General features: G+C 42.0%; 1 protein-coding gene across 4 annotated transcripts in view; it reads right to left on the bottom strand.

The window, feature by feature from the left end:
* unc5ca (unc-5 netrin receptor Ca) overlaps positions 1-15,041 on the bottom strand; it is a 230,723-nt gene that overhangs the window by 43,981 nt on the left and 171,701 nt on the right. For all 4 annotated transcript variants that reach the window (XR_014623084.1, XM_084359379.1, XM_084359380.1 and 1 more), the window contains 3 exons: positions 4,297-4,477; positions 1,663-1,830; positions 966-1,130 (listed from right to left, as the gene is read on the bottom strand). Coding sequence is in view for 3 of the 4 variants with exons in the window: in XM_084359379.1 (XP_084215505.1) it covers positions 966-1,130; positions 1,663-1,830; positions 4,297-4,477 (514 nt within the window). In the remaining variant the exon portion in view is untranslated. The remainder of the gene's footprint in view (positions 1-965; positions 1,131-1,662; positions 1,831-4,296; positions 4,478-15,041) is intronic.

Raw genomic sequence — 15,041 nt, 5'->3', positions numbered from 1 at the left:
AGTAATGAACAGTGAAGCCGGGAAAAGTAAGATTGCCCATTATGATATTCAGAAAGTTCTCCACAAGTCATCCCCGATGGGTACAGAAGAGTACTGTGCACTTGTAAGGCAGAGCAATAGCAAAAAAAAAAAAAAAAAGAGCCAGAGGAGCAGGTAGGCTTCTGGAGAAAGGCATTACACCAAAGGGACTGGGGATCCGGAGAAAAAAAAGATGGCAATAAGGATAAGAGACTTGATGCAAAGAGTAGCAGGAGGAAGAGGAGAGTGAGATTAATGGGCTGATGAAGTGGAAGAGCAATAGGAAGAGGAACATAAAGAAAGAAGTGTCGGCAGCGAGAAGAGGGAAACTGCCACAGCTGCTACAACACAGACAGGGCAATACACACATGAGCTAAACGAGGGATGAAAAAGAAACACAAACCAATGACATTTGCAATTATTGAGAGTATGGTAAAAAATCTCAGCACAACCATGTTACAAAACCTGCCAATGCCTGCTGCTGACAGAGGCTACGGTCTTATTTCAAGACTTATTTTCTAATATCCTCAGGAACAATATGTGTAAGGCAGTTATAAAAACTTTTAACAGTTTTAAAATATCAGCTAATCAGTGATCAACATGACAACGGTACATTCAAAGGTTCCTTTTATTAATTCTATATTTAGTCATGTTGTGATTATCAGTATTTCAGATTAACTCAGTCAGTTGTCATGCTGCTTTTGACTCAATATGGATCTTGTCCTTGGGCTAAGAACCTGACCATACATCACCGCTCCGAAGCCCTGTCCAATCTGGGGGTCAATCCGCTTTCAAGTCAATTGCCATCTGATTCAGACACTGCGAGGCATTTGTTCGAATTGGCATACACATTTTTCATGGTTAGGTATGATATATGACGGAACCTCAATGCATTTAGGGGAGAAATGTCAATGCTTTTGTGAGAAGATCCATTATTGTGAACTCACTTTGCATACAGAGTCCGTCGGTGCAGTTCTGAGACTGGAGCACCAGCCCCTCGCAGTCCTTTCCTCCGTTTTTAGGCGCCGGGTCGTTGCACTCCCTCCTCCTCCACTGGGTGCACTCTGTCCCACAGGCAGACCACTTACTCCAGTCCGTCCACACACCGTCCACTAGGGGGGAAAAGAGACACAAAAGAAGATGAGGGATGAGAAAGAAAAGAGATGAGACAAGCAATAATGTCCTCCATTATATCCCAAACAGGCTTAAGTGGAGCACATAGGGTGGAAAAGTACAACACAAGCAGAAGAATCAGTGGACAGCGAGTGTCCAGGACAAAGCAGGTGGAAACTTGGGGCCGCAGATTAAAATAGCACAAAAAAGTACAGAACAAATACAGTACGGACACAGTTCAGAAGGTACAGTAGAGCTGGCCTATCAAATTGGTGACCCACGGGCATCTTCCAGCTCAGACGCAGCGACTGAGTGGTCCAACGTACATAAATCTGATATATGACAAAATATGTACACTACACATATACACTATATGTCCATGTTCATCTCACACACATATACTAAGTAAGGGATAATGTATAGTTCGGAGGTTGTTATGGAGAAATAAACCCTGACAGGTTGTATGGAACGGCCCAGTTTCAATTTGTAGTTGAGTAGTCCTGCAGCAGAGCAAACCAAAACAAGACTTACCGGTGCAAAGCGTGGTACATGACAGCTTCTGGATGGCCTGTCCTTCACAAGGCAGCCCTCCGTTGAGCGGAGCCGGGTTAGTGCAGCTGCGGGTTCGTTTCTGGAAACCCCGTCCACAGCGGCTGTTACACACCGACCACTCTGTCCATGTCGACCAACCACCGTTCACTGTGGCAACAGAGATCAGTAATCAGTACATGGATCCATACATGCACTTCAGCCGAACAACGAACAGCATTTTATTCAGTTTTTATTGAATTTTTTTTCATTTTTTTGCTGGTTCACATTCAAAGAAACGATTGCAGGGAGAAGTCTGTGACTACTTTAAGCTAATGCTATCAGAAATGTGTCTTAGTTAGTCTTCATGTGAAAAAACAGATCAAGAATCCATCAGTTTACCTTGTTTACCATGCATGGATTGATATACTGAAATTGCACTTCACGCTTTTCAACATAATGCGCTATCTATCATTGTCATATTTGTATTTTTTGTTTTGTTTCTTTATGTTCTGAACGCGCTCCGTATCTATAATTGTGTTTTGCGAACTTGCTTGCCTCAAATTGGCCCTTAAGGGACAAATAAAGTATTTTGAATGGAATCCAACAACAATCTGTAGCAGACACACTCGTATGAAAGCCTCGAGTTTATACAAAATATGTCTGCGCTGAAGCAATTAAATGGCACAGGGTGCATTAAAACCCCATTCTATCACAGAGGCCTTTCATCCTCAATGAAAGAATCTGAGATTTTGAATGTGTTGTTTGATTTAACTGAGCTATTTGTCTTGATGGAGTCAGTATGTGTCTTGCAGATGCCAGGAGGCAGGGCTGTTGAAGTTTAGTGAGAACAGCTGGATCTTTCTGCACAGCTAAAAAGACACACAAACACACCGACACACACACAGGCACACGCACACACAAACAGTCTTGTCCAACATTTCCATTACCCTGCTGCTACTGTGGTACAATTTTTTTCACACTGTGTTCACATGCTTTCATGCTGCTTGCAAATTGCTTAACCCTGAACCCATGTTGGAGAGAGCACAGGGAGAAAACAATAACTACCATAAGAGCAATCCTGGTTTCTGAGCTTTCCTAATCCTCACTAGTTGAAGAAGCCATGTATGTTTGCACAGTCTGTTTGCATCTTTCTCTCCATTTGTATCTTTTCCCACTCTCTCTCTATCTATGTCTGACATTTTTTTCCTTTTCGGTCATCTACAAGATTTTCCCTGCATCCTGTCACATTTACACTTGACTGCTGCTTCATTATTTTGTATTATTGTCGTCGTTCGTGAGAAAAAATGTGGCAGCGGAGTGCAGACAAAGATAAGGCCAGATGAGAGACTGACAGGAAGAGAGAAATCAGGTAGAGAGTTAAAATGAGTCACAAGGACACCCAGAGAGAGAGAGGGAGAGAGAGGGAGAGAGGGAGAGCTGACATCAGGTGAGGTGCAGTGGGTTGAAATTTCCACTGCTGCATTTCAGCTTTGTCTCAGCCCAGTGGACTGTGCCCACTCCTTTTTCCCAACGCCCAATTAGAAATGAATCATCAGAGTGAAAAAAAAAAAAAATATCAGGCATAGTCACTTTTGTCATCTTGGCTTCATCTACTCTTTTTTTTCCTCCCTTTCTCACCTGGTTTCTCCCACTCTCCTCTCCTCCGCCTCTCCTTCCTCCTCACCTGTCTCCCCTCCATCTGTGGCCTCACTATTTTTTGTTTCCTCCGTTTTGTTTTTTTTCCTCGCTACTATTTCACCTTGTCAACAGTATCAGCCGGGCCCTCGCGGAGCCGAGAAGATTGAACCGCAGATTGAACAATCTATTTCTGTAAGGATACATCAGTGTCAAACCACTCCATCTCTCCTGCCGTCTGTATCGAACACGCACGCGCGCACAGTTATTTTTGATTGAAACACTCCTCCTAGTGAATAGACTCAATGTTATATTCGAGAGAAACAGTGTGTGTATGTGTGTGTGAGTGTACATTGTTTCCTCCAAATGTTTCCTGTCCTCTCATGTCAGGCTGGCATTTGGTAAAATGAAAAAAAAAATGAAGTGAGAGATTGCATGCGCGGCATTTTCCTCCTATCAACAAGCTTTCTCTTCTCAGTTTTTTGTAGAAGCCGTGACAGAAGAGCACGAAACACAAACCAACACCATCCAGAACTGAGCTACTCAACAAAAGTTTTCTGTTGTTGTTGTTCACAGCTGTTATCGCGCCATATGCTGCGCTATTCATTTAGTGGCGGGACTCTTGGCTTGGAAACCTGCAGACATTTGGAAAGCCCAAGTGTTCCAATTTAAAAACTGAAGGCGCGATTGGTGGATTTTAATTGGGTGAGGTCAAGGGTGACTGTGGGAATATCAGGCCAATCACAAAGAGAGTGTTGGCACGGCAGAAGAGCTAATTTCATGTGGCAGATGGGGGCTGGCTCGGCTGATCAGAGACTTTGTTGGGTGGCCGCGGAGAGCATTTAAAAACGGTGTCGTATGAGTGAAAGTCGACACTTTAGACACAAAAAAAAATGCCACACACACTTGTGAAACAGACAGCCCAGTCAGAATAGATACGGCTTTTTAGTGACAAGATATTTGGCCACTTACAGAGCCAGCCGCTAGCTTGCAACTCACCATAAACAATGACAGTTGCTGTAGTGCTTCGCCTTTTGGCCACGATGTTCTTCGCCACACACGTGTAGTTGGCCGTGTCCGACAGACGCGCCTGCTTGATGATCAGGTTGTGGTCGATGGTGATGTAGAAGTTTCTGTCCTCCGCCGGGTCGATAATCTCTTCATTCTTTAACCACTCCACCTAGGAGAGACAGAGCGGGGAGAGAGCGAGGTCAGTACAAAAGTTTGCACATCAGAAAAATTGAGCTAACGAGAGATAAATAAATTGTGTTATTGTTTGAATACACCGCGGAGCTGCACGCCTTATCTCATTTTATAGTGGAGAGGTTTGTTCCAGCCGTGAAAGCCAAACAACAAATTAAACCAGATGAACAATTATTCATTCATCATTAGTTCTTTGCTTTTCTTTTGCAACTCCATCAGATCTCGCCGGCTGAGGGGAAATTATGCAATCGCCTTCTGATCTTGTTTTCCCAACTACTCCGTCCTGCGAGCAGCGGCTGGGGGGATAAAATAAAAGATGGTTTTGAAAGTGATGTTCATCTAAAAATGTCTACAAAAAACTAAACTAAACAGAATCAAGTTTGATCGTTGGTGTAATCTTGTTTTTCAACCTTTCCAGATGACAAAGAAGGATGGAAGGATTTCTTTAAAAGGATGCTGTTGTAATCTTGTTTCTCGATTGTTCCACATCGAAGAAATACAAGTGGATAAAACAAATATGGAACGCTCTGTAGTGACTACCAAGACTGTCTTGTGATCTCAAATATACAATTTACAATCAAATGAACAGACTTTGTGGGGTGAGATGTGAAAATAATAGAAGTAATGAAACTACAGGAAGATGTTTATGCCTCAAGTCACTAATATACAGTTGAAATAAGACCCTCATCTACAGCGGACCCCTCACAATATGGACCCCTCGGGGTGGTATTGCACAAAAGAAGGAAAATGTCCTGAACATATGCTTTCGCAAGGTACTGTGAAGGGTGAAGGGTGCAACAGCGGGAAACTATCCTATTTATGAGCCTAATCACATTTCCTGAGTGCTGTATTTACTGGTCCAAACGCTCATAAATCCAGCCTGTCCGAGCTTTATGGCAGGCACATAAATGTCCGAGCCGCGTTGTTTAATTCATGTTGTTTAATTTCCTCCTCCCTTCGCATTAGGAAATGGAAATCTCAGATGCAGAAAAGAGGACATTCAGTGTTATTCTTCAGTTTACTGCCCGCTCAGGCTCTGCCGTCACTCTTCTTCTCTCTCGGTTATTCTACCTGCTTCTCCCGTCTGATCTTTAGAGATTCGGCGGTGCTCTTTGGCCACGGGGCTCACACTGTAGCTCCGAATTCTCAATCTTAAGTGAGGTGCTGTGTGACCTTTCAGTTTCCATTACAAAGTAAAGGTTATAGTCGAGGAAAAAGCAAAGACAAACAAACAAACAACATATATATACACAGCTCAAATGGTCGGGCAAGGAGTTTACCCTTGTAGGGTAAAAGCAGAAAAAAAGTGTAGGTGCTGTCTCACAGACGGAAGCAAATTAAATGGCTGGTATAAGGATTTTGTGTTTATTCACGCCCAGGATAGAATAATAAGCCGAAAAATAACGAAGCGGACACTCGCAGAAAAAAAGGCCTTCGGTTAAATACAAACTCAAACACAGAGTTCACAGTAATGCAGTGTATTTGTTTCCCTCTGCTCTTCTCACATTTGTTATAAAATGACTCGTTCACATATTAACATTATATAGAGGCTGTCCTAAATACACGGCGTGTTGACATTTAGTTAAAATATACAAAGATCACATATGACTGGCAGAAAAAGTTTCCCTCTTTACTTAACTGGATTTTTCAAAGAGTACCGTCATCAGGAAGTGTCTCATCCCTGACATGACTTTTTAAATCAATTTAAAAACGCTCTACTTTGGCTCTGATGCGTCATTCAGCATCCTTTCTCTGTCTGCGGTCACCACTCAATGTCCCGCCCACAACACTCTCTGACTGGTTGCACATCAAAAGTAATAATAATGATTCAACACTGAATCACCTGAATCTGCAAAGTAACTGTAACTAAAGTTATCAAATACATTGAGTAGAGTGGAAGTATTAAGTAGCAGAAACTGGAAATACTTAAATATCTCAAGATTGTACAGTAGTTGGGTAAAATGTACTCAGCTTTGACACTAAGATTTTTAGTTTTACTGCTAATGTGTTATCGGTGTTAATTATCTGCTGCCGGCTTTCTTGATCACTAATAATTAGTGCTGGCCCTGAGAACACCACATCAGTCGACACCTGCAGTGCACCATGATAGAAACATCTGCACGTTGATGGTGAAGCAACAACAACAATATAAAACAAGTTAACTGGGCAAGAATTAAAGAGATCCCAAACTTCAAGCTACCTCATGAGCCATGAAGAAATTAGGTACTCTGTGACTGTTTTCAAGCTGCTGAAGTCAGTGTAAATGGATTATGTCATAAAATTCCTCCTTCTTGGCTTCACTTAGCTTGTACTGGTTGGGAATAGCCACAACTTTTCCTGTATCCTAAAAAGGTCCCTGTTGGGCTGATCTGGGGACAACAATGGTCAATACTGTAGCACATAGTAAAGTCTGTGCCATTGATGCTACAGCGAATTAAGATACTGAAAATTTTAATTTGAAAATAGGCAACAATGTCCACTATACCACATCACACACAGTTAACTGTAAAATGAAAGAACATGTGCAGCACCACCAACAAACAAAACGGCATAAGGAAGTGGCTTAAATCAAGTGTCCAGGTTATTGTAACACTACCAGTAAGACCTCTCAGACCTCTTCACTTTTTCATAATAATACTCAATATTTACTGCATTGACCCAACTATTCAGATGAGTGAGCTACTAAAGTAAACTGTGAGTTTTAATTGCAAAAATATGTCATCACCTGTCTCATCACAATCTCTATTCTTGTCCTGCAACATGTTCAAACTATACCGCTCATGAATGCAACCGTTTACTTTACTTCTCAGCTCCTTCGTTCCTCCAAACAACGTTAATAAACTACTGTCAGTCAACGAAACCAATCAGGACAACATGTCTACCTTCTTTTAAAAAGTAATTTAAAAAGTCATTTCTAATTAACCTGGAAAACCTTCGACTCTGTAACCTGCTTACTCTGGCAGTTTATACTGCAGCGCTGTGCATACGCTGAAAAGTAGCACAAAGTATATAAAAAAGCAAATGTATGTTACTCGCCACTGGAAGCGAACCTGTTGTCCTGTTGTCTAATGAAACAAACGGTCACTGAAATCAACAGTTTAATAAAACTAATAACATACGACTGAATGCATTGGATCAAAAGTGACTTTCACTGTAAGGATTATGTGTTTGTGTAATCAGCTTTTCAAGTTTCTGCTCCAAATTTGGTGATTTTTGATGCAAACGTTTGTGATACACTAGAGAATGAAGTGTTTCCTAATGCATCGAGGAAGTACGCTACTTCTTAAGCATCATAAACTACTTAAAAAGCCCTCATGGACTAGCTGGAAAATACACGATGAAGTATACTTTTATTTGCAGGACTCTCACTTTCACAGAAGTATTTGAGTAGTTCTTCAACCACTGGGTCCCGTGAAGCCTGATGAGATCATTTTATGTTTTCCAGCAGAACATAATAATACTACTTCAGACCTTCACTGGCAGCTTATTAAAATCAGTTGTTCGCTCCTGCATGATGATGCACTGAAAATAGCCGCGGTCTTTGAAGCCTGTAGGTTGAAGCATGTGAGACGGGTGCGTGTGCTCTGCTGGGCTCAGACAAAGGGACCACATGTGGTGGCTATACTGCCGCTGCCATCGCATCATTAGCCACAGCTGGTGTAAGAGAGAGTGTGTGTGTGTGTAAATGGCAGAGGGTGGCTGATTGGATCAAGCCAACCCCAGGGGAGAATGTGTATTTGTTATTTTAACTCTCGCCCCCACATCACCTGTCTCTCTCGCTTTATCCACACGCCACTAGACACACACACACACACACACACACACACACACACACACACACACACACACACACACACACACACACACACACACACACACACACACACACACACACACACACACACACACACACACACACACACACACACACACACACACAAAACAACACCCATAAAGCATTGGTTTATTGCCATGGTATAGATATGAAATAATGGCATTATACATGGCTGTGTGGAGATACTTCAGATGCTTGCAGTGTGTGATCACACACACAAACACACATACATACACACACAAGCCACCTTTGACACCCTTGCACAAGCACAAACATAAGCAATACTCTTGGCCTTTGTTTCAACCGTAACAGGATTTTAGAAGAAGGTTCAAGAGGAGTCCATTCCTTTTTTCTTTAGACAAAGAAATCAAATGGCTTTCTTTTCAAAGGGATAAAAGCTTTTGTCTGATCAATTACACACTCGCTTTGTTCATGTTTTCTTTCTGTTTGACCTGATGACTGAGACATGAATCTGGCTGCAGGTAGATTTCCAACCTTGTGCCCATGAATGCTAGATAAAAGCAGAATGCAGTGTTTGGATATTGCAATATACGATATCTGCAGTGAGATGTGATTAATTCAAATATGTGAGTAATTCCATACATTTTTCAAACTCACAACTTAAGGACAAATGTCCCATCTCAAGTCGTGCAACGTCTAGGCGGCAGAAAAGTGTAATGTATCTATTGAGATATGCATCTTTCTTCGGCGGTGGAACAAAGGCTCGGTCGCATGCTGTGCAAGATAAAAGTAGGCCAAGATATAGAGATATATACTCCCTCCTGCTGCACTGGAGAGCAGCACAAAATATTTGTGCGACGCAAGCCTCGCCGCATATCATATCATATCACCCGCCATATCATAGTCACACTGTGTCACAAAGAGAAACAGTGTAAATCCTGCAAAAGCAAAACAAATGGCAGGCCACAGAGCAAGAAGTGAGATAACAAAGCAAAGAGTGTCTATGACAAATGCTAAAATATGAAATGCTTTGTAGAGCTTCTACAAAGAGGCTCATATGGGAGTTGATAACAGCGCTGAATAGATACAGAGTCCGTGGATAGAATCAGCCACTGAATCACAGCATTTAATTTTTCAAAGTAGAAGCAGGCGCAAACACACAGATACACAACAAGAGTATGACGAAAGAAGAGACGGACCGGTTACAATAAAGTCTGATTCTGCAATCAAAGACAGGCAGGGAAATCAGGCCGTATGTGCCTGTGAATCACTGAAGTGTTGATATGTTCATCACTGAGGATTATCCCCTTGATTAGATATATTATCTGGATTTCTATAAGACCACAGAAGAGTGGGTTAAAGAGCTCCTGTAGTGACTACTCTACCTACGTGTGGGCAGTGACTGAGTGGTGCATCAGTGTTTTCCATCTGTCCGTGTTTTAATAATCGCCCTCCCCACCCCCACCCGCTCCATCAAGCTCCGTCACTTCATTTCACGGCAAACTGAGGCCGAGGTGTTGAACATCAGAAAAGAGACAGTGGAAGGACAAACAGACAAAAGGACAAAGTAAAGCTCCTTTTATGCATCAACAGTGCAATCTTTAGTTTACCTTTTTTGAGTAAAGAAGGAATGAAGCTTCAGTGCATACAGCTTTGTTTACAATTTGGAATCAATTTGGCTCGTCTTTGTCTGAATCATCCCGAGGAATTAGCATGAAGAGGGCAAGATGTGCCGAAAGGCTGTTCATAAAAACTAAAAATAAAAAGACTGAGAATCTGAGTGACGTGTGAAGTTTTCCTCTCCTTAATTAAAAGTCTACCTATGCAAACTTTTCTACAATTTGCTTTGCCAAATAAAATTGCCGGTGGCAAATTTTCTTCAGAGTGAAGGAGGTGGTGTTGTTGTTCTGCAGGACTCAAGAGACAGGTGTGTGCCTCCGTCTCAGTGTCTCCACCCCACATCACTTGTTTCTGCTCTATGTAACTTCAGTGAGAGGGTAGGATCACAGCGGTACATACATGTTTACTTCAACATACACGTTTTCAACACATGACATTATTATGATGTCATGAGTTTTGTTTGTAGTCAGCACCTACATTACGTCTGACAGATTGTTACAGACCTGGGATTTGTATTTACAAATGGTGTGTTCAGGGGCCGCCGAATCACAGAAAATGCAGATTTCTACGTAATGTTGCTTTAAATATAAAAGAAACTGATATGTTTCAGTGTTTCAGATACTATAATATTTTATTTATCAATATAAAATCAAGACAATCATCTTTCCCAAACCTTAACCAGGTGATGTGTGAGCCTAAACATGACCACAGACATACAAATATATGGGAATTTGGCTTAACAGCAAACTATTATTCAAGATTATTTACATATAATTGACTCAATAATTAAAAATCAAACTCATGTCTGAGACATTCTGTATTGTCAGGCTGACCCACTGTATCATAGTACATTATGCTTTATTCTAATCTGCATCACATGCCACATGCCACATGGTTGAATGGTTGGATATATACGCTTACAGTCTAAAAGAAACTGATGTTATTTAATTGTAAAGCTCTACTGTTGGCGCTTCTCCCTCACATCTCTTACCTTACTTAAAACTACACTGTACAATCCAGTAACTACCTAACCTTAGATATCCCTAATGTACTCAGCCCGAGGATCGAGTACTACAAACCTTATAAGTGGAATGAAGCAGAAACTGCCCTCAAACTAGAGTCTTTTTAAAGCTCTGCTAACTGATGTTTTATTACGATTCTTGCAAGTGTGACTTTTTAAATGCCTCACTTGATGTGCAGTTTTGTCGCTTCTGTTAGCCGTTTGTGTTCTTGTGAATGTTTCTTGTTCTCGGGTCACTATTGATCTTAACCTCAGAGACTGCCAGACTGAATAAAGATGAGCAAAAAATAAAAATGATAAGGAATATGCAGTTGAAAAGCTGTCGAGAAGCGAGGCAATCATAACCTCTAACCCACGTGCAACAATTTGCTTCTCTGAGTTGCATTGGGCGAACATTCACGAGAGTCACTCTGATACGTCTGGATGACTGTCTTTTATCCCGATACCGTAACTCCATTTTGTGTGTAGGTTTGCAGAAACATAACATGCATCTTTGGAAAAGCATCTTAAACACTGTCCCGCTGTCCTCTACCAGTCATAACACCCTCCTATACACTCCCCCTGCACACTCGGATACACAAGTACACACCTCTGCCAGATGTGCCAAACTCATTTCCACTGGCTCTGACTGGCATCTAGAGAGCCATCACCATAATTGGCATGCTTGTTTCCATTATCAAACACTCACATGTGCACGTATGCTCACGGAGACTCATACCAAACAAAGCCACACACACAAAATGCAACATGCCAACCCGGTTCTCGAGAGGCCGGCCAGTCCAGTCAGCACAAAACAAACCGAGAGAGAGAGATAACCGAGGCAGGAGAGAACTGAGGACATTAAAGCAGGAAGACGGGAAACAAAAAGAGAGGAGATGAGAGAGGGTCAGAAGAAGACAAAGAGGTGGAGGGGATGGAGGTATTAGGAAAAATACAATAGTGTAGTGACTGAGAGGCTGGAGAGACAGAGAGCAGGTGGGAGAGAACATATTGAGAAGCACAGACACAGACAGAGTGAGCGAGAGAGGAGACGGAGAATGAGAGATGAGTGTTGGCGGAGCGGACCATCCATCTTTCTCTTCTGCTGCCATCAGCTTTCTTGACACAAACCCAGACAATTGGCTATAACTGTCTGCTCGTGTTTATAAGGGGATAATACCAACAAATGCCACACACACACACACACACAGACACACACACCTACACACACGCGAGCGCACACACATCACCCGCCTCCTGATGTGTAGCTAAGTAGAATAGTAATCAAGCTATTCATTAGCGCAGTAACAAAGGCCATTACTGGCTAATCAACAATCTTCAAACTCAATCGAGGAAAGCTAATAGAAATTTAATCCAACAGCGCACATGAATATGTTGAAGACCATGTGTTTGGCTCTGTGTGTGTGTGTGTGTGTGTGTGTGTTGACATTAGATGAAACAATTAGCTCATTTTGATAAGATGAACAAAAAGGACTCTGTTGTTTCAAACAATTGCAGGAGAGTAACCACTGCGGTGGGGAAAAAAAGTCTTAAATTGCTCCCCCAGCATCAAGTAAGTAGTCTAAATGTTCCCAATGAAACACCCATGATGCACCAGGAAGTGTCCTTTCTATTCCTCATCCAGCGAATACACGAGCAGAACACACGTGGACCCACGTGGTGAAGCTACTGAACCCCGGCTGTACAAAAACGTGCCCAGGTTCAACCTCCACATCATTCAGCCGCTCTCGAAAAAAACATTTTTGATCAAAAGGCTCCTAAACCACATTGATCTCTCATTTGATTTGATTTTAGACATCAAATCAAGTGAGAGATCAATGTGGTTTAGGAGCATTTTGATTTCTAATCCAGTCATTATTACGAAGGATTGAAATACTTATCAGCAGCTCTCAAGTGTCAACAAAGCTGAGAAATTGTTTATGATAATGGCAGTTTGTACTGTTGCCTCACAAGCCGTGTTTGATTCCCGCCTGGAGCTTTTCTGTGTGGAGTTCATGCATGTTCTCCCCCGACTGCTTGGGTTCACTCTCGGTACTTCGGCTTCATCCCGCAGTTCAAAAACATGCAGGTTAGGTTAATTGGTTCCTCTAAAGGGCCGCCCGGATGTGCATGTGCCATCTGAATCTAAAGCTGGTACACTCAGCAAAATCAGAAGAAACTGATGGAAAAATTAGGAATATTATTACACTATTATACTTACACTCACACTTATTGAAATTAACTGGAGTAAATAGACTAAAAGAGACTTCTCATCACTTAAGAGGCAATGCATCAAGAAAGAGGGACGGACAACGGCAGACAGGGAATAGCTATCTGGACTCTGACACCTGATTTCTTGAATCACATGCTATCAATGCGATGTCTAAAACTGACAGGCATTCTAAATAAATCATTTTTGGATTAGATCTTAAAATAAGAGGAGAAAACTGTTATGGTTGTTAAGTTAGAAGCAGAAAAAGTACTTTATTATTCATGGCCGTCTCATTGAAAATACATCACGATGGCCTTCGCTTATTCACAACGAGAGCCAGTCACACTGAATTGGTTCAGTGCAATTGAGAAATGTTTCTATCTGTATATACAGTAAGTTTTGCTATCTTGTATAGGTGGGATGACTGTACTGAGTTGTTGGGTTGGTGGTTGGATCCGCATCTCCTCCTCTTCACATTACCAAGCGTCCTTTGGCACTGCACAAGCCAGTGCATTCCTAACTGCAGGTCCCAAGCCTGGATAAATAGTGAGGGTTGCGGCAGCAAGTACAAAGCTTATGCCAAGCTAAATATGAAGACAACAAATCAGATTTCCATGCAGGGTTGGGTGCGGCTTGGTTCGCCAGCATCAGGTGGAAACAGATGATCTGTGGCGACCCCTAACGGGAAGCCGCCATAGGAAGAAAAAGACAGCTATCTTATATAGATCTGACTCATTCTCATAACTTCCACTTTACTACTTGATTTGATTATAGTTATATAGGTAACTTTTCTAACTTCACCACTTAAGTACTGCAATTTGCAAGTGCAAAAGTAGCAACCATTGATTTGGAAAAACAAGATTAAGCAAATGAGATTTGCAGGGAACAAATTATGTGTGTGCGTGTGTGTGTATGTGTGTGTTGGTTGTGTACTTTCTCCTTCCTCCACACGGTCGTGACTCTTCCTTTGCTCCCTTCACTTCTTGGCAACTCCGTACCTGCCAATTTGTAGCATTCTAACAAATACAAATGACTGCTTTTTGGTGCCAGCAAAACCTCTGGAATAATTGTCCTCTCAACTTCAAGGGCTACATCTCACTCCCACCTCTTGTACAGTAATATGCTCTTCCTCTACATGCACTTTCATCCCTTACTTTGAGTTTAAAAGAAAGAAAAAAACAAGGTTTAGTCCCTTGCACTTCCATATCCATAGGATACGAATGCAAAGATATTCTTTTAAGTGCAACATGGTCCCAACTTCAAGTCTGTCCTCTCTTCGGGGAAGTTCACCTTAGATGTTTAAGAACTGAGTAGGAGCATCTAACATGAAAAGGCAGGGTCGAACAGGCTTTGGTCGGTTTGTGACTTGCTTAAAAACATGATTAAGGGAATAAAATGAGAGAGCAAAGACTAGTGACAAGAGGCCATCTCTCAGACAAGAGTCAGGCAGGCAGACATCAGCAGATAAAGAGACAAACAAAAGGGAGATATTACTCACAGAGACAGATGGATGAAAAAAAAATAGAACAAACTGTCTCGACAGGAAGAACACACACAGGAAAAGATATGAAATGCAGCGGCAAGAAATCGCTGTTCGAGGCTGTACTTATGAACGGTGTCGATGTCCGTGCAGCAGTCAGGGACAGTTGTTAATGACAGCTATGCCACTGAATTACATCGACTGTGTGAGGTGTGATTTTCAGTCACCTACAGTATACCTTTGCCATTTTCACATCCCTGTCTTAATTGGCCATATGTCCTGGTGTTTCTGTGTGCATCCTCACCACACTTGGGAGGTGATTAGGACAATCCTGCTGCCCGCTGCTGCTGCTGTGGGGAATTATCTACCAGCCACTACGATACAATACATGCCAGGACTGGGCAGACTGGGCAGATTGCGCAGGTTAACGTAA

This window comes from Pagrus pagrus (genome assembly GCF_965226575.1).
Source record: "Pagrus pagrus genome assembly, chromosome: 8".
NCBI classification, from domain to species: domain Eukaryota; kingdom Metazoa; phylum Chordata; class Actinopteri; order Spariformes; family Sparidae; genus Pagrus; species Pagrus pagrus.
The sequence above is the reverse complement of the archived record's forward strand: the minus strand, read 5'-3'. Positions and strand labels throughout refer to the sequence as shown.